This window comes from Coloeus monedula (genome assembly GCF_965178545.1).
Source record: "Coloeus monedula genome assembly, chromosome: 12".
In the NCBI taxonomy this organism is placed as follows: Eukaryota; Metazoa; Chordata; class Aves; order Passeriformes; family Corvidae; genus Coloeus; species Coloeus monedula.
Window position 1 is genome coordinate 12,310,509 of NC_138792.1, and position 20,841 is coordinate 12,331,349.

At 41.7% G+C, this 20,841-nt stretch overlaps 1 protein-coding gene across 1 annotated transcript in view; it reads right to left on the reverse strand.

Annotated features, from left to right (window-relative positions):
* Nucleotides 1-304: 304 nt before the first annotated feature.
* DOCK11 (dedicator of cytokinesis 11) overlaps nucleotides 305-20,841 on the reverse strand; it is a 78,777-nt gene continuing 58,240 nt past the window's right edge. The window contains 13 exon segments of the mRNA XM_082289470.1: nucleotides 305-2,497; nucleotides 5,008-5,146; nucleotides 6,422-6,522; nucleotides 7,184-7,377; nucleotides 7,698-7,908; nucleotides 8,775-8,921; nucleotides 10,714-10,827; nucleotides 11,710-11,832; nucleotides 12,812-12,918; nucleotides 14,616-14,673; nucleotides 14,757-14,972; nucleotides 16,624-16,737; nucleotides 17,402-17,584. Of these exon segments, the coding sequence (XP_082145596.1) occupies nucleotides 2,375-2,497; nucleotides 5,008-5,146; nucleotides 6,422-6,522; nucleotides 7,184-7,377; nucleotides 7,698-7,908; nucleotides 8,775-8,921; nucleotides 10,714-10,827; nucleotides 11,710-11,832; nucleotides 12,812-12,918; nucleotides 14,616-14,673; nucleotides 14,757-14,972; nucleotides 16,624-16,737; nucleotides 17,402-17,584 (1,830 nt within the window). The 3' untranslated portion in view covers nucleotides 305-2,374.

Sequence of the window (20,841 nt, forward strand, 5' to 3'; positions counted from 1 at the left end):
GAGAAAATGTGACCATCTTCTTGGCACCACTGTCTAAAACCAGCTGTAAAATAATGGCCATTCCTCATCCTTTCTAGATCGGTGAATACATAAAGGAAAAACAAGCTGGTTTGTTACCAGTCTTTTTATAACCTATCTAAAAAGGAGATTTTTCTGTAGAAAATAAAGAAAAATTATTTAGGAGGACAGAAGGCAAATCCTTAGGGTGTATCGTTTTTGTAATTCATTAAACTGTATATTCTGAAATGCAGTGACTGTATATATTCTAATTGGACTGGTATTAAGCACTTCTTTTTTGGCCAAATTACCGTGACAGCTTTCCAGTATATGACAGTGAAATGACAGGACAACTCCACTATCAACAGCTTGAGAAGTTCAGACGAAAATTCATCTTGGACCATTAAAGACATCTGAATATACAAGTAAGAATTTCACTGGAATTCCAGTAAAAATAAGGAATAGAAATCAAAAATTCAGACAACAATATTATCTCAGAACATTAAAGATATCAAAAAACATGCATAAGGATCTCCCTGCAAATCCAGGAAAACTATTAGGTTACCTGTAGTATTTGAAAGAGCTATGGTGCAAGAGCTTTGGGATGTCCATATCTCATCATTGCTGACTGTAGTCAAGATATGCCTTTACTACTGATATTTACAGGTCAAGTAGCTCCAAAAGTATCTTGTATTGGATTGACTATTAATGAGCTTCGCACTTTTTAGTAAAGCAATTTGGAAAACTGTCACTATATGCTTTTAAATATTATTTGTTGAAACAGAACAATCAGGAAGGTGCTAACCATATTTACACACACTAGTCTCTCCTCCTCTGTTTGTGCTAAATTTAGAGCCCGTTTGGCACAAAAGCACATAGAAGCAGAAATGTGGCTGGTTTGCTATAGGCACATCTGTATTTTGCTTGAAACAGCTAATGGGTGAATTTATGGATCACAACATTATTTTCTCAGAATACGAATAATTGTAGGTATTTAGAATCATGCATAATAAACATTTTGAAATGAGGTCCAGTTACTATTCAAAGATAATTTTTGTCACAAAGATTGAGAAGCTTAACATTTTATAGACACTACAGCCAAGCTAAAAACCCAGCTGGAGTCCTTTTATTATGGCATTTTGTTACATATCCTTAAAACTCCCACCCTTCCCATATGAACTACTGGAATCATATTTACAATTGATAGGATTTTGAAAAACACGGATGTTAAAAATGTCACTGGATAAAAGAATTACTGAACTGTTCTCTTCTTCCTGAATCTGAAGTGTATTATTAAAAAAGAGACAGAGAATGTATGAAAGCTTTGGGAAGAGGAAGAAGGAATAAAAGAATTCTGGAAAATACATTTTCTCCAACCACCTATGAAACAAAACCAATGAGCTTTCAGAGAACAGATCTGCTTAACAGGAGGGAACATGCGTGACTTGTGGTGCTAACAAATCCCTCAATTTTGTATAAGTTATTTTGATGGGCTGTAATTTTTTAAACCACATCTCTCCAATTATTAGATTTTTTTCTGAAAGCTGTTAAAGCACCTTATAATTTCCAACTCAATTTAGGCTGTTCTCAGAGTTTATATTTGTGCGAGACCATGAGTGGCAAGCATGAAACCTTGTATCAAATGACACATCTCTCAGGTTTGACCTCAGTGAGTACAATCTATTCTCTCCTGCAGCTGTGAAAGACTACCCAAAACTAGAATCAGCTACAGTAAGATCAACTTTCATGGAGATTACTTTAGAAATATCTGCTCTGAGGATGTATGAAAATTTTAATTTCTGACTTAGGTTTTAGTTATTCCAGACTAGGGCAAGTTTACTCTCATTGAGTGCAATAGGGGTATCTGGACCCAAGTCACTTTGTAGAAGAGAAAGGTCTCTTACCAGGGACTACAATTTCTTCTTCATGTCTTCTGTCCAACAAATCTTTTAGCAGCAAATATGATATAATGGTAAATTTTATATACTCTATACTCCTTATATATACAAAGTAGTTTGACATTTTACTATATTCCATTGTACAACTTTACATAGTATGTTATTGTTTCGATTCATAGTTCAGCAATTCAATACATATTTAGATAACTGCCTTTCCACATCCTGCTATTCATTTAGCTTAAAAAAAATAGCAGAAAAGAAGCACAGTGATGCAATGCCCAGGCACTTTCAATGTTGCTCAGCAAAGTAAGCAAGCACTCTGTTTGAAAGCATGGCAACTTTTTTTTGTGGAAAAAAAAACCCCAAGCCAAACCAAACCACCACAAAATTGAATCTTTGCTCATCATGGATTATTTTAAACATCCTTTGTACAGTTCCAAGAATTCCTGAGAAGGCTCTGTAAAATATGACTGATACGTTTATATGTCAGCAGTGGGTCTGAGTGAGCAGTAACTTCCATCACTAGAGGTTCCACTGATCGCACAGAAGACATGAAGAGAGTCCTGCATCCATGCTGAATGCATTGTGTCTTCATGATAGATCTAAACAAAGCAAAACAATCACAAATTCAATACAGGTTTCACTTCATTATGATAATCAAGCTGCTTAAAAAGGTATGCAAAAGAGATTTCCAACCTTGTCTTCAAAGCTGTTTCACAAAGGCAGCATAACAAAGAAATAAGAAAGAAGAGTAGTTTAGCAATTTCTGTAGCATTAATATATCACACACTATTCTGTGTATTACTGGATCACTTTTAGCTACAGCTATGCACTGTAGGAAAGAAATAGTTCTCTGTACAACAGTTTTTTATTATGTCTTAGCAGTAACAGAATTCTAATAGGTTTTTTTGTAAGCATGGGGAGTAGGTGCAGCTAAATCCCACAGACTGTGAGATCTGTGTCCAAATTTTGTACTTTGTAGCCTGAAGGACACTCTGACAGTGCACGATCCAACTGGACTGGCAGAGCTGACTGTGTATTTGTTTTCACCATGTGGTTCACCAGTCAAGTTAGTTACCTTTAACTTGCATTAGTGAAACTGAGATCACTGGCCATCATAAACAGCTTCTGGACATCCAGCTTTCTGCCAGTCTCTGAAACTTCCTGGACCTGTTCAGCTCCCATTTATCAATTTTTTGTCTTTACATTTTAGCTTAAAAGATCTGTAAATAAGGTCATAGGCTGACCCAGTGATTCCCATCTGCCCCTGCATCTCAAACGAAGGGCACTGCCTGTGTTGCTTTGGGACACTGATAATATTTAGAAAAGCATATGTTACTTGCAATGAAAACCTAAGTTAATGCACTACACTTTTTATGTTTAACTGAGTAATGTTGCAAAATAAGAAAACTCATTCCAATAGGTTGAATTTGTTAGATATTAGGTCATTTGATGGCAATGCAAAGTTCAAGTCAGCTGTTGTACATAATGTTGTGCAACTATGAAAAACAGTGTTCACAAACATAGTCTTTTAAGCTGCCTTTTGAGCTATTACAACAAGAAAGTGAAAAGTATATCCTTCCCAGGGAGCCCTTCACTGGACATTGCAGTCATATTTTGCCCCTTAACCAAAGACAACACAGCAGTGGATAAATCCATTGAGGTAACAGGGAGTGTGTTTTAACAATGCTTCTTTGTTCTAAAATAATCTTAACTATTGTACTGTGACAGTGCAGGACTGAGTGATTTGTTTTTGATTTGACTATTGCAAAATTCAAAAGCCACAGAAGTTCCAGCAGCTGCATGCAAATTAGATGTCTTGGCACTGGCAAACAGCTTAGAGTAAGCAGGTGGCAGTTCTTATGAACAAGCCTCTCTGAGCAAAGTTCAGTAGTGGAGTATGCAGGTAGTGGCAATGAAAAAACCAGTATGGCATATATGCAACATCAACAGTTTGCAAACTAAAAAAATGGTGGCCATGAGCGGAATAGAAAGGGAATCTAACAAAAGAAACAGGAACGCAGCAGTCACTCTCAAACAGATGCACCCTTACACTCCTACAACAAAAATCATCCCATCATGAGACTGTTTCCCTGAAATGATATTGTACTCTTCCACAACAAGACTCTGATTCCCACAAGCATTATTTTATTGTAAATTAACCTTATTTGCAAACAGCAGCCTGGTGCAGTTGTATTATTTTGCCACTTGCAAATTTTTCAATTAGTGTGAGCAACTACTCAACTGACTGTGGAATTTGCCTATCCATTTTTAGTGAGTTAACATGTTACTTTAATTCACAGTCACACATTGTCAGTAAATTGACTAACTGGGAGATCCTGAAAACATTCTTCTAAATTTCAAGTTCTGTGAACCCCAATGCAATCTGTACTGCTGATTTTATATCCTTGATGCTATAAATCTACAACAAGCTTTCTTTTGTCATTAATGTCAAAATGAAAGAGCAGAGGTATGGAAATTACTTCAGAAAGCCAGTTCTCATCTAATTTCACAGCATGATATTAGGTAGAAGTACAACTGCTCTTTGAATCTCTCACCTCTATGATGCTACTATTCAAATGTGTTTTCCTAGAAAGATCCAAGAAAACATAAAAACACAGATCAAATAAATTAGCATGAACTTTAACAGTGCATATAAATGGCATGTTGGCATTAGGCAAAAATTATAAGAAAACATACGTAAGGAAAACTAACATATTAAAAAACCCCCCATAATCTGGATATAACTGAGGAAATGGAAATGTTGCCAGAGAACTTTGACCTGTGACCTCTTTATGATTTGCAGACATGACACAAAACGTGGCACAGGATTTCTGATGACCACAGCAGGCAGTGGTGTGTCACTGAACACTCCACCCTGCAGCACTCTGAATACCAACATCAGGCCGAGTCTTTCAGTCAACAGAAAGAAGTTTTAGGAATCCACCAAATATACTGCTTAATTTTCATGTTTGCTTACTTGCCCTTTTATATTTAGCTACAGAACACGAGGAGTGATCACATTTTCAGTTAGTTCCCAGCCAGTTTTCAGCTTAGTCAGTTTTCAAGCACACAGAGCCACTTCTGTGGGCTCCCACCATGCAGTACATGCCTGTTCATGGATGATGTCAGAAAGCTCTTTCACCATATCCCGAAAGTTTGATTTCAACCCTTCATGGTACTCCACTTGATCCTCCTTAATGAGACGCTCATTGAGCTCCAGAGCAATTCCACAGGCTTGGATAAACTTCCTGGGGAGGAAAGGAATGAAACTGGGGCATTACAACAGTCCAGCCTTCTACCAAAGCAAGCAACTGAACAGACATGCAAATCTCAGTATTTCCCACCTCCTTTTCTTTAGTGTTTGGGGCAAGTCATATTCCAGGATTATCCCTGGCACAGTAAATCAGGGAATGGAGAGGGACTGAAACACAGGTATTGGGCTTTCTGCTGGAGCTCCTTTGAGAGCCTGGATCCTCAGTAGATGGGACAGCCAGTCCTGCAGGGCTGGCCAGAGCTGGGTGCATGTGACACAGCAGGGCTGTGAGAGGTCAGGCTCCTAACAGCAGACACCCTCCTGAAGGAAGTTCACACCATGGGGAGCTATAATGCTCTTTCTTGGGTCTGTTATTCATTGTTGTTTCATTTAACACACATATTTTCCTTTTTTATAAAACTCAATGAAAATGCATTCACAACTGAAATGGAGATTGTGTTTGCACTGCAAGGCTAGAAAGTAAAACCATGCATGGCATGTTTTCAGGGATTACTCCCTGATCCAAGTTACTTGATACATGGAAGGAGAATGAGATTAGCCCAAATGATGCTTTCTCCATACAATGAGAATGGAGAAATAGGTGAAATGGAAGTCATCAGCACAGAGTAACAAATGCAGGGGCTGGTGGATAACTGGTTGCACCTGAGAAGTCCAGAAAAGAGTGTGGCAAAGACTCATCATCCTGAGGTAAAACACAAGTTGCCTAATCATAAACTGGGGGACACGATTTCAAGTGGGAGGTAAAACTTACCCTAAGGGACAGAAATTAGAAAAACACCTGTGCAAGTCACACAGTTTCAAAAACTAGCAACAGAAACAAGAACAGTGCTCTTCCATAAACTGGGAAAGGATCTGCTTTAAAATATTTCAAGTTCGTCATTAGCTAGCAAAAAATCCCCTGGGCAAAACTGGCAAACAATGCACATTATCAAAGACCCCTGAATACAGGACTGTCAGATCTCTGGTTTTCAAACATACTTCATGTGATAATCTCAAATTTCCACACAAACTGTTGAAGCAAGTGTTCAAGCAAATCTCCCCAGGGAGAGCACAGCCCTGGACTTGGGAACTCTTGATAAATATAATTTCATTGGCTTTTTTCATGTGTGAGCACCTATAACCCCATGAGACTTTATAAGACATATCTAAGCATCCAGCATCTGCTGAGTTTGGAGACAGACAAAAATATAATCAAAGCAGGTACCATCTTCCAGCCAGCTGCTAGTTTTTACTACATCAGAAATCCTACCTGAACATTTCTTTTAACTCATTCACCTTCTTAGCAGGATATTTGCTGGACTGGCTGTCACTTAGGAAAGCTCTGGCATAGGCCAAAGGACCAGCATTAACCTAGAATGAAAGAAGAAATCATTTATGCTAGAACTCCTGCTGAGATGCTCAAGGCACTTGTGAAAGAAATAATAATAATTTTTTAAAAGCCCCACCCAAGATCAGCATACTATTTCTATTTCAATGCCATCAACTCTGCATTACTAATGTCACCAGAGGCACCTGAAGTTTCAAAAGTTGAGTATTTGTTTTTCCATCTATGTTTTTAAGATGAAAAGCTAAATGGAGATAGAAAGAGAGATTAAGTTTGTTTCCTCATATTTTTCCCTTATTTCCATGTGGAAAATAAACATGGTCTGAGTCCTAAGGTCAGTTATCCAGACTGAGAATCCAGGCTTCCAAAAAGGCTGTTTGTGCCTGATTCTTACAGTACAATCTTCAAGACTTAAGTATATTTCAGCAGTTACTTATGGCTAATTAATGTGCAATTACACTTGGACTTGACACTGTAAACACCACTGGAGAAAACATTTATTCCCACAAGCCACCCACTTCTGTAGCACTGAACATGACAGGGAAGCTGTGCTGGAGGCTGGTGGCTGCAGCCCCGAAGCCTGGGTAGTTAATGATTTCTGGAAAGTAAATGTGTTGTGTTGTGACAATGCCTCACTCTGAGTTGTGTATGTAAATGCAATTCTGAACAGACATCAAACAGACTGACCTGCACAGAAACACAGCCCTGCAGTTTGAGCTGCAGCTGGATCATGTCAACATCACCAGCAGAGCTGCAGAGTTTCTGCAGCTCTGCTGTCTTGTCCTTTATTTCATCAGTAGCAACATCAATTGGTTTTAAATTAACCTGATGTTCATAATTGACCGGAATTCTCTTCTTTACGTATGGAAAGGAGTTCAAAGCTAGCAGAAACAGCAAAAGAAATGTACAGATTGAAAAGTCATGCAGCACACAGTCGTACTCTTCATAGAACATATACAAGCAGATTCTTGCCCCTGGGGATGTGAAATCCCAAACAAGGCTATAATTTACCAGCACGATTTTTTAATCTCTAAAAATATGCACATAAAAACACAATGTAAATTCTGCCTCCCAACCAGATATTGTCTCACAATTCTGTTTAAGATGAGAGAATTTGTGACACTTCTGGAGTATTTTCATGAGCTATAATAGTCTCCTAATAGTTACTGATACTGTCTCATGCTCAGAAATTTGTACTTACTAGTTAGAATGGTCCTTTTTTTACATTGTTCTTCCACACTGCCATGCTTTTTTCCAGATAAAGTGAAAGGAGTTTCAAATACAAATCTATTGATATTATGATTTCTTTCAAATTCAGTTTGTCTTTCAGACATTTCTTTGTCTTCAAAGTAGGGCTTCACGTAAGTCACTTGAATATGGGCATACTTGGGATCAAGGTCTTTAATGCTGACCTATGAAATAAGAGGGTTACTCACAGGAGGAGCAAAGGTTAGTAAGTTACAATTGGCTAATCTATCCACTGGGATCTGATTTACACTAATTCCCTGCTGACCTTGCCTCATTGCATGAAGGCCAGTGACACACCAAATGCTCAATTTGCCCTGAGCTGGGATGTCTAGACCATCCACCAGCAGATAAGACAAGGAGGCATGGCACAAGAAATGTATCACCTGGTGCCAAACAAGCTGTTCCTGCAGCAGGCAGTCACATCCCCATATCCATTGATGCAGCACAGGCCTGGGCTACTTAGCCCTTCTAATATGACCACAAAGTTTCCAGACCGTGATCCAGTGCTCATACAGTGCTGGGGCAAGCAAATCTACAAGCCTGCACTAAACCAGCTTCGGGATCACCAGCACTGTCTTTGGTAACCCAGATAAATCCCACTGCAGCCTAAGGATATGAACAACCCTTGCAGGAAGCATAAATAAGTACTCCATATGAAAAGGAAGGAGCTAAGGCTGCAAGGCCCAAAGAGATTTTCTTTTAGACTTGCAGCGTCAAAGCAACGAGAAGTAGCTCTGCTTCCAGTCACCTGATGCTCTTTGCTGGTTTCTAATGCCTTCAACAAGGCTCAGTGCGATGGGGATTGCAATTTCCCACTCATAGTTCACACCTGGGAGCCAGAGCAACATCAACACTTGTCAAGCTGTGCAACATGTCCACACACAGGAGCATGAGAATGCCAGGGGCAATTGGAAGCAGGGTGTTTGTAAGAAGGTGGATGAGAGGGCTCATTCTTCCCCTCCCACTGGCAGAAGGAAGGGATGCTTTGCCATCTTCTTTCAGCTCCACAAAGCATGCAGTTTAACTCTACCTTATTAGAATCCTGGATAATCTTTACAGTCTCTGACCCAAATTTTTCTCCATAAAGTTTAAGAAGTCTGAAGGAGATCTCCGAGAGGCCTGTCAGTTTAGGTTCCTTATAGATGTATTCCTTCCCATCTTCTTCCTCAAAGAATGTCTGGCATTAACCACAAAAGAAAGCAGTGAGGAATAGCTGTGTTTCTTCATTTGGAAAACTTTTATCTTAGATTTGCTACTTGGAAATCAAGTTTCTACTAACATTTCAGAAAGCCAAAAAGGTTTGGAAGGCTATGGCTCACAAAGTATCACTGAACTTTGCCTGTTTAATAGATTCCTTCAAGAATGGTCTAAAAAAAAAAAATTCTCCAACCAACACAAACACAACACGTCATTACTTGAGGACGACCAGTGAGAAATCTAAACAATGTGGAAGACGGTTTGGCCAGCATTTGAACTTCTGGAAGGTTGGAAAGAGACAGGCAGGAGAAAATAATACACAAACAAGGTATAGAGAAGGAACAAAAAGATACGTAAGTTGAGAAAGCCCTGACAGCAGAGCCACAGGAACAGTCTGAAATTAAGGAATTTGTGTAGGCTGAGAGAGACTTTAAGCAATAAAAAAAGAAATGGGTTTCCTGTGCTTTAATTCCTCTTGTATTCAGGGAAGTGGGATCTGGTGTATTTACTGTAAATAGAGATAAAATTGCATCAAAGGCTGTGCTTGCATCACCGATCTTGCCTATAATGGAAACAGCATGGGAACTTCATGCTTTGGTGAGCTGTTCCAGTTATAATTTCTGACACAGCATTAAGCTATCTGCATGTAGCTGGAATATAAACCCAGAAAAGCTTTAAAGTGCAAAACTGGATCAAGTACTGGTTGCCAGGATGCTACACAGCCTAATTTTAAGGGCTGATCCAGTTATTTCCACAGCTTCTGGAAAACTAAGCTAGCAGTTGTTTCCTTTTATCTGTTGCTAAACTTATTTACTTTTTACAGATTCAAAGTTACAGAGAAGATGACAGTAAATATAAAATGCATGTTTTCTGCAGCAACAGTCAGTGCTCGGATATGTTGTGTGTGTAGTGACAGTGGCATTCAAAGGTACAAACTCATGATGATTTCAGGGGTATTCATCATCTCCTCTAAAAGAAAGAATGAAAAAAGGCAAGGCTAATATAATTTACATGGTGTTTTCTAAAGAGGGGTCCTGCACCTCCCCCATGGTTATGAGTCCACAAGCAGAAGCAGGTTGCTCAGAGACAGAAAGGACATGAGGGTATCACACTTTATTAGATTAACTGCTATAGGTGGAGAGAAAAAATAAAACCACAACTGCTTTTAAGCTCAGAAGACTTCACGAGATATGATAAGATCATGCTGCTTCCTGGGACTCCGAGCCCCAGATTTTATTCCGTTTTCCAGTTACCTCAGCTAACAAAAATACTACCTATCTCTACATGTGTGTAACCAACACTGATAGATATTTTGCCTCCAGCTTCTCTCATAACCTTTTACTCTGATAATACCTAGAAGGGAGCACCAATTTTCTGTAGAAAAAAGTCTGTTACTACTACTGTAACAGACTACTATGGTTATATACTGTTATTGGTTATATACTATACACACTAAATTGTGTCTGTGTAACCTACAGTAACTGTAATTACAAAAAACCCTTCGGTGTTTTCTGAACCCACTAAGCCATTTCCTAACTGCTGAGTTGTTTTAGGAAAAGCCTACCAGCAGAATCATAAACTTTGTAATAAATCAAGTGCCCCTAGAGACAGACACAAACCCTCATCCCCAGTGTGCAACACCAAAACATTCACATAGACACACTGGTTGGCTGCACCAGAGGAGCTTTTCAGCTCCAGGTCTGACAGAGCAGCAGCTTTTGGGGCCAGATTGCCTGGTGAGGGGTTGCTGGCAAGCCAGTGTATATGCTTACTTGTCCATAAAAGGCCACTCTGAAAAAGGTTCCAAGAAGCCTCTTCCTTGAGTGCATTACTTCCAGTATCTTAGAATATGCTCCATGGAGTGTTCTGTACAGCTGGGTGAGTTTCTGGAAATCAGATTTTGACATTATGATGAAAGCAGGATTTTGCACACAGGACATTCCAGCTAACACCAGAAGCTACTAAGATATCTGAACACAATCCTCTGGAGAATCGAAACCTTAATTTCTAAAGAGGTTGAACTCATGCACTCTTGTTTGAAAAACCTGGTTTTAAGTACATGCTTAGTGTCAGGTCTGCAGGGTAACAGAGACTGCAGTAACACCACTACCCTTGGAGAGAAGGCTGAGTGCACTGTCTCAGCGTGTTTCCTGACTGAGCCTTCACAGACAGAGCAACTGGCAATATTTTTTTAATTAAAAACAGCTTTACAATGAAAAAAATAGATTGAGGCAAGGCTTCCCCCAGCTTCAGTTATATGGCCAGATATTCTGTCATGGCAGAGGGAGGGAAAGGGGACCAGTATTAAGCTGAAGCACAGGCCACAGCAGGTGGTGGGAAGGAGCAAGGCTGAGAACAGCTTCCTTCCTTCCTTCCTCTCCACTTGCCACTGAATTACCCACAGATCTAGTCTTTTCTTTGAACTGTTCTCATTCTGTTTTTAACCCTTGAAAACCTCAGGTCTCAAAAAGAATCTAGCTTTGATGAGCATATGGAATGACAACAGTTCTATTTTACAGGAAGGACAGTGGTAATTATTCACTAAACATGAGTCATCCATGTCATTAGCTTTGATAATTACCTTTCAGATCATTGCTTTCACTAATTTATTTAAAAACCAACAATGAAGCACAGTGTGTGCTTTACTGATACCAATTCAGTAATTTGTAACTTCAAAAATAAAAAAGCCCCCTGTTTTTTTCTTAGCAGTCTAGATTAGACTGATTAGAAAATCACCTGCTCTATGCAAACGAGTTCAAAATACCCACCTCAAATTCATGCCGCTTTTCATAAATAGGAATGATCAGTTTGGAAACTTCAGAAATTGTTTCATAACGCTCTGCTTTCCACAGGCCATCTACACACTGCTCCAGCAGCTCCACCAGGACTTCCTATGAGAGCAACCAAATGGGTGGTGTTAATAACACTCGAACTTACAAGATAAAACCATTTTAACTTCAGATACTTTTATCAGATCCCAGAATAAGTAATCACAGTTACATAAGTTTAAACCCTGTGTATTCCTGGCCTTTCTAAAGGCATTCTAAATTTTGGGGAGGGGAAGAGGGAAGAAGAAGAAAAAGGACAAGTTATTTTTCAAAAGTTCATTACATATTCATAAATCATTAGCATAGTAGCCAGCAAGTATGTCCTGGTTATTTAGTTACTTCCCCAGGAAACCGCAAAACCTCTGGGAGCATATGGACATGACAGCACTGGAGGTCAGAGGTGTGCATCTAAGAAACACGTCCAATGAACATGCGTGCAATAGCAGTGGGCTGTGGTGCCAAGGATCCTCAAGTCTTGATGAATGGGCAGCTGGGCTGCAGGGCCACCTCGCTCAGCCACGTGGCTGACCCAATGGTGCAGAAGTACTTATGAGACTTTATGATTCATGGGTGGATCTACCCACTTCCCCAATGCCTTGCTATGGTTTCTGGATTGTTCTGTTAACATGGGTGTCCTGCAGCACAGCCCTAATGCCAGAGGACCCTAAGATGACCTCTCCTTTGCAGAGCTTGACTTCATTCTGTCCCTCCTTGGAAATACCACACCTGGCTGTGCTGCCCTGTGCTGGTAGCATTAGCATTTGCATAACACAGCAGGCAAAGGTTGTGGTGCAGCTTTTTCAGTCTCAGTGCTAGAAAAGCCCTTCGTAGGAACCAAGAACTTACATCAGTTTTACCTGTCTGAATCATACACAGAAAATTCTTCAGAGCAGATTTCTCTTGGGAAATTGCAGCGGAACAAACAGTCTTGTTTACAGATAGCAGTGCACAACTGCAATTTGTTAGAGCTCACATGAACAAAGTCCAAAACTAAATCCTAATCAGATATCAAATATCCTGTATCTACAGTACAGGACCTCACCTCACTGTAATGTACATCCATCATCCCACCATCTTCTTTCATTGCACCTTCTTCATCAATGTTGGGAGTGATTTTCCTGAAGGCAGTGCATCCACTGGGAAAGAGTTCTGCAGCAGACAAAAGCAAATGGATTAGTGGAATTATCTCAAATGTGTCGTGCTGCTGTACTTTAACCTGAGCTGACAAGTCAGTACTGCTCAACAACTCTCTCACTGCCCCACTTAACCCTGCTGGGATGAGGAGGAGCATCAGGGAAAAAAAGTAAAACCCATGGGTTGAAATAAGAACAGTTTAATAACTGAAACAAAGTAAACTATGATAATAATAATAATAAAAATAGATAGAGAGATATAAACCTCAAGAAAATCTAATGATGCACAACACAGTTGCTCATCACCCACTGACCAATGCCAAACCCATTGCCAGACCAGCCCCCTTTCCAGGTAACTCCCCTAGTTAATATATTGGGCATGACATTCTGAGATGTGAAATATCCCTTTGGCCAGTTCAGGTCAGCTGCCCCAACTATTCTCCTTCCCAGGTTTTTGTGCAGCTCCTCACTGGCACCGCATGAGACACTGAGAGGTCCTTGACTCAGAGTAAGCACTACTGAGCAACAACCAAACCAGCAGTGCGTTGTCAGCATTACTCTAACACTGAATCCAAAACAGAGCACCAACTACCAAGGAATAAAAGTAATTCTACCCCTATCCAGCTATTGCTGGAGAGCTGGGTGGTAAGCAGACAGCATTGCACACTCCTAGCAAGGAAGCACAGTTATGTCTCCCAAAACTTTGGGTAGTTCAGCCTTCAGTGAACCATTCCAGCCTCTGTAGATGTAAAGAATGCCAGTGACAGAAATAACTCAGTGTTCAAACTTCATTTAATATTCCTTTGGACTTGTTCCTCTTCCCTTTTAGGAGTTCTCCTTTACCACTAGTTGTGGTAAGCAGCCTTTGTGTACAAATAAAACATTGAGAACTTTCAATACCCTCCTCTCTGCAGCCACGTGAAATGTGCATATGTATCACAAGAACAAGCCCTGAATTTTTCCACTTTGTCAAGACAAAGTACAGAATTTGGAGGGACTCCAAGCCTCCTGAGCAGGGCACTGAAGAACTTTCCAAGCAAGGCAGTGCAAGTAATCAGCTTTTATGCAGCCTTAACTTTCTGAAATGTTAAGGGTCCACTTCAACAATTACTCCCTTACATGGAACTGAGAAATGAGGTCAATATATCAACTGTGAAACAGGTATTGAAAAGAAAACCTGCAATGTTGTGTAACTTAAGAACACACAGGTCTGTCCTTCCTTCCTGTTTTGCACTAAGCCACAAAACTCTCCTTTTTTTCTGATTGTTCTTTGCATATATGTATGGTCAGGCTACAGTCTCATTTTTTGATTGAATTTTGACTGCTTTATTATATAGTTTTCTGTACTGCCTATAGTAATAACTATGATGATCATATTGATTCAGTTTTTAACACGGCCTTCCTCTCTGAACACATTTCCTGATGTAAAACACAAGTGAACATTTAAACCAAGACATGATGTGTCAGTTCTTATTTCACTCAGCACCATGATAGCATAGCTGTCTAAGTAAACAGGTATGAACAACTGGAGTAATTTCTTAAAAAATACTCATGATCTTCTAGCTTAATACACTGCAATATTTTTTTTCCCTTTTTAGCTTGTTTATAAAATAATAATTTACCAAATTAAGAGAGGCTTGTCTTCAAAAAGATTCTGACACCCCCAAGCCCCACCATCATCTTCCTTGTGCCTCCCAAACAGCGGACACTTACTCTTCCTGTGCAGGAACTCTGCAACAAGGGCTGCTACGTGAACATAACACATGGCTGCCTGCAAAGCACAAAGGAAAATTATTAAAATGTCATCTGTAAATCTGTCCTGTTGCGCACCACGTTTTTAATCGCACAAATTACCTCTGAGAAGTCTCCGTTCTTCACGTGTATCTTGGCCATGCTGTCCAGCCACGTTTTACGGAGCTCTGGGGTACTTGCGTAGGATTTGGCTAAACTGTACTGGAGATCTACCAACATTTCTGGATCCTTTTCATGTTCTTTCATTTGAGCAGTAGCCATGAGCACTGTGCGGATTCTCTTCGTCAAGTCTTTGACTTCAGAAGGAAAAGCGGTTGCCTGACACAAAACGAATTAGAAGGTAATACAAAAAATACAGGCTTTGCCAAGGAATGACCCTTTTAGCCAACACTCCACTTACCTGAAAACACAGAACACGGTAGATAAGGCTAATTAACTCTTCCTTACTGAACTCACACTGCACATGGTATACAGTGTTTCATCTGCATTTACGGGCATTTCAGTCATGACATGCACAAGGCCAATCTCTCCAGGTCATGCTCAGGATGCCAGGCTGGCTGTTCCTGTGCCACTTTGGCATCCTGAGGAGCTAGTGTGAGAGCAACACAGAAGTGCTCCATGCATGCAAGTATCTCTGGATGAGACCACAAACCATAGCTCCAATATTTTTTCATGTCATTCAACATCTGGCTTGTTAGGCTCTGATGTGGTCTCTCTTCAATTCCTAAAGCACTGAAGGCATTTGTAGAGCTTCCCACCACAGGAATGTAGTAGAGCAACACACGCTCTGATCTGATCCCCTGCTCAGAACAAGGCCATAATTGAGTTAGAGCAAGGCTTGTCCAGCCAAATTTTATAATCTCCTACAACAGAAAATCCACCTCCTTTCTAGGCCCTGCCCCAGGGCTGCACAGTGTTCTTAGGAAATAATTTTTTCTTAAGCAAAATTGGAATTGCCCTTGCCGCAACTTGCTTACACTGCCTCTTGTCCTGCACTCCACACCTCTGAAAAGAGCCTATGTCTCTATGAACTGCCTGCTGTGGAAAGCTGCAAGTAGGTTCCCCCTCAGCTTTCTCCCCTCTGTGATGAGCCTGGTTTAGGTTCCCTCTTCTCAGACTCCTGTTTCCCAGCTGCTGCTGTGGCTGTGCATGGCACTCTTTGCAGCGTGTTGAAATCTCTCTTGTACTCTTGCACTTACACAAACACAAACTCAATATAATGATCATCTCATGATGTAAATTACAAGTATGGCTCAGTGAAACCCTTACCAACATCTGTGGCCAGAAAAGAACGGAGGTTTTTGCCAGGTATATCCTACCTATGAATTTGTTAGATCACAATTAAACACCTAATGGAAGTTCCCATTACACCTTTAGGTCATAGGATAACCATGGAACCATAAAAACACTGCCCATTTCCCCTATTCTGCCTTGGCAACTACTCTCTGTGAAATGGAGCAAGCTGCAATTGCCCAATGGGTTGGGTACAAACCACTAATTCCAGCACAGAGACAGGCAATTATTTTCCAAAGAAATATAACCATTAATCTCCACATAAGAGCACTTTCTTAACATTACTGACACTCAGTTAATTAAAACTAAATCCTGCTAATTATTACTTTCAGGCAACAGAAATACCAGAACCCCCCTTGTCATTTCTCTCAAAGCTGGGAGTTTCTGGAAAGCTCTTTGGACAACCTCGCAAGCAGAACACTGCAAAGCACAACCTGAGCTGCTGGGCTCCCTCCTCTTGGCGTGAGGCATCACATTTGGAGCATGACCTGCCTGAGCACGTGGTCTTCTTGCTGTTGGCATAACATTTGTTTATGAACAAATGCAGCCCACTACGAACCCACGAATCACAGTTCCAATTATTAGCCCAACCTTCAAACACAGTTTCCTGGAGTCTGCCCCCAGCCTTGCATAAATGGCTGATAGCACATAATGGGATGTGACATCTCCAACTCACCTTCATAGGCCTGTCACTGTTTGCAAAGTTGTTAATGATGAGCAAGGAGTCCTGAAATCTGGTCCCACCGCTGAGGGCTACATCTGCAATTAACTGGCTCACTGCAATTATTATCTGTTGGGACAAGGTAGAGGCTTTATTTAAACAAGCCCTAATAAAAGGGTTTTATTAAGGTCACAGTTAATAAAATGCTCACAGGAAAACATCACGTCTTTTCCACCATGTAAGTAGTGGTTGGTGTTGTGGCTTTGCTCTCACGTCTCCCAAGGACAAACACTCCCCAGAGGACCAAACTGCTTTGCTGAACAGAACCAACAATCCAACTATTATAATATGAATCCCTGTTTGGACATTAGCTACCTTCTTCTGGGATTCATTACAACCCAGAGGGTATTCATCTGTCCCACTAGGTATCTATCTGCATTTGCTTCAAAAACTACCAATGCCAGAAAACCTGCTCCAAGGAAATCCCTTCTCCTGCCTCAAGGGCAGCTGTCCTTTTTACCCCATCCCAGCCGGCCTCTGGCACAGAGATGTGTCTGGTGTCTGATACTCTAAAAACTCTACAGCTTGGAGGACTTGATGGCAATTATTTTACCTAAAGGTGCCTGAACCAGTCACTGGAAATAGGAGTTAGGCACAGCCTGCAAAGCAGGTAGATTTTTTGTCCATATGGCAGTGGCAGAATCCTTTGCAGGTATGAGGGCAGAGCTCTATTGCTGTATCTGTTCATTAAATCTGAGGTGTCCTGCTCTCTGGCTTTTTTTCAGCCACTGACCTGAAGATGAGTTCTCAGAAATGTTCTCCTTTTGGTGAACTCAAAATTATTTCTCATCAGGAGGTACAGAAGAGCAGAGGCTTCATTCCTTGTGGAGGACACCTTGGAAGTGCAACACTTCAGGATCTCATAGCAGAGGGCAGCACACATGTTCACCCTTCCCTTGAAAAACGCTGAGGGAAACTTCACAAGAGACATGCAAATATTAGAAAATACACCACTAAATGGCATCCACAGGGTTCAGATGGGCAGGCACACAGGGCAACAAACTGAGCTCCAGCCTGGACAGCCTCAGCAAAACTTCTGCCAGAATTCTGAGCCTGAAAGTATTTATAGGAATGAATTTGGGGCCTATTTTTAACCACATTTCCTAGAGCAATGTGAACTTTGCTGTCATGCTTCTTGCAGATGTGATTGCATATGTCCATCTAACCCCTTCCTTGATAACATCTGGATTTATTGGCATATTCTCACCAAACTGGACTGACAGAATTATGTTCTTACAAAAGCCATAATCACCAGCAGTAGGACAGAGAGGAGAGGTCCCACAGACATTCCCACCATAAGCTGCTATCTGGAACATGAGAAAAATCCATCGGAGCCCAACCAGGTATATCCTACCTATGAATTTGTTAGATCACAATTAAACACCTAATGGAAGTTCCCATTACACCTTTAGGTCATAGGATAACCATGGAACCATAAAAACACTGCCCATTTCCCCTATTCTGCCTGGCAGCTACTCTGTGTGAAATTGGAGCAAGCTGCAATTGCCCAATGGGTTGGTTCCAACCAGGAATCCAGTCTCAATGGGAAACATGACCTGCAATCCTCACACATCTACTTCTACATGATCCCTCAAAAACATCTAAAATCATGCCTGCCTGCCCTCAGAAATGCAAACAAGAGACTGGCTTGTCCCTCAGACCCTAAAATTCAGTGACCTGCTCTGCCTCCCCAGACAGAGCCACCCAGGGAGCAGCAGGACAAAGCCAAACCATAGTGCAAGCTCCCTCGGTCACAGCAGGGCTCAGGGACCTGCAGCAGGGAGAAGGGGAACACCAGCACCCTGGTGGCCTGTCTGTCTCCCCACCAAATGCTTGAGCACGGCTGTCAGGGCAAGCTCTGCCCTGCCTGGAAAGGAACACCTGCAGCAGAGCCCTGCCTCAGTGGGCAGCAGCCTCCTGGGGATGCCAGGGTGTGTCCATCTGGCTGCGGTCACAAGAGGTGACCGGCGGGAAGGTGACTCAACACTGGGCTTCCTTCCAGCCCGGCCACAGCAGGCTGAGCACAGGGAAGCAGAACAAGGAAGGGCTTAGTGCTGGCACGCAGCCGCTTCCACAGCCACCACAGGGCTGTGCTGGGGAGGGGAGATGTCAACACCTTCCAAGGGGGTGGAGGCTGTTTGGGCATTGCACAGCAGCACGCTGCTCCTTCTGCTGCAGCTGGCAACCAGGCCCAAAAAATTTCCCTCACACAAAGAGGCAACAGAGGCAACTATGGTTTTACCTGTTCAGAGGAAAGATGTGTTCAGTTTGTTTGAAAACCCATGGTCCTCATGGGGCATGGTCCATTAGCCACTTTTATCTGCACCACTACCTTCTGCCCATGGGATATGACAGTAAATAGTGTCAGTCAGAGGCTGAAGCTATTATTGTGGCCCTCTACTCCTTGCATTAAGTATATATGTTCCAGGAAAACTTGTAGGTGCTGCCGTGGCTGCCACCACGGTGTGTTGGCAACAGGGTCTTAAAACAGGGATCTAGGACCTGGGGCTAGCAAGATGTTGGGATTGCACCAAGAAACCAGAATTAAGACACAAAATACTTTGTGTTCACTGCCTTTGGCCAAAAAATATCCTCAAAAAAACAAAATGGGAGAAAGAAAGAGGAGAACAAACATCATCATAACACAGGGCCACGAAGATCTTGTGTGCACTTGGGAAAGGAGCTTCCAAGGAACTGCTATCCACTGCAACGCAGTCCTTCCCCAGGGGCAAGATGGGGTCATGGTCAGCACTGGGCTTAGCCCAGAGCAGGCACAGCTGTGTGACTGGGGATGCACAGACACCAGAGAGCTGGCTGGCACCTGCACTCAGCAGGGACACAGCCTGCTTGCAGAGGCTTTCCAGACATTTCCAACCCACTGCTAGGGACAAAACCCTTGCCTGGGAATCTGCTGCAGGAGGAGCCCTGTGCACTCCCCTCCACACTGTATCAGCTCTGGAGGAAAACCTGTGCCCTTTTCACAGGGAACCCGTGTCCCTTTCTGGAGACCAAGCCCAAGCAGATACAATGGGTCCTGGTGCCAGGTTCAGGGATGCAGATCCATGGGTGTATGCCTGCTGGAGATCCAGCCAGGTGCTGCCTGTGGCTCTCCAGCTGGCCGAGAACACACTCTGGGGAGAGCATGAAACAGCCCCTGTGGTGATGACTGTGCACACTGGAGGAGCCTGTTTCTGATCCAGCCCCAGTACAATGGAACAGAGCAGGAGTCAACCCAGCAGCCAGCTCCCAGAAAGGCCACAAAGGGATGTGAGGGCAGGACAGCCAGGGGGACAGGCAGAACACATGTCTGAGCTGGTCTTCAATGCAGACCCCTCCTCTATGCATGTTTTCCTTTATAACCTTTAATTTAAAGACCATTCCTAAGCATGCATATAGCTATTTATATATGTATTTATCTGTAAGTGATGCTCTGAAAAGACAAATTCAGTTCTTAAGAAAACCTAGAGTGTGAAACAAGAACAATCTAGCTTTTGTTGGTTCTTGTCAGCCAGTAAAACAGAGGCAGCTTTCTTCCCAAATTCCCAGAATGAATGCATGCAATCAAAAACAAAGATGCAAACAATTACAGAAGTTTGTTGTTCTTTGCTTTCTTGCAACATTTTTTTTTAAGTCTTTTGCCTATAAAATAACTGGATTTAATGCAGAAGACAAATTTTGGGATGCAGAATAAATCTCATGAGTTTTTTCCCTCCAGCAACCATTTGCTGTGACCACAAATAAGAGGGGGACTCTTTTCATTGTCATTATAGCTACAGAAGGCCATAAAAATGAGAAATTTTCCATTCTAGCTGTGACAAAGGCATAACTCACTTTTGCTTTTCTCAAAGTTAAGAAGTACAGCAGAGCTAGTATTTGAAAATAAACTTGCAGGAAAACATGTCATCCTTGACTTGTCATAAAATGCAGTGACCACCTGCCCTGGCCACCACTGCCACTTTATGCCTTAAAAGAACCCGTGAGAGGACTTAAAAGGAAGTCTGGGACTCATGTGGTTATGGAGGTGGCAAAGAAAACACTTCCACCTTATAGATACCATCTGCTGGGCTCGTATCTTGTTTTTACAGAAGCCGTAAGTGTCCTGTCACAGGGGAAATGTGAGAAAGCTGGAATCGGTCATTTGTATCTTTAAAGACCCAGGATGTGAAATTCAGC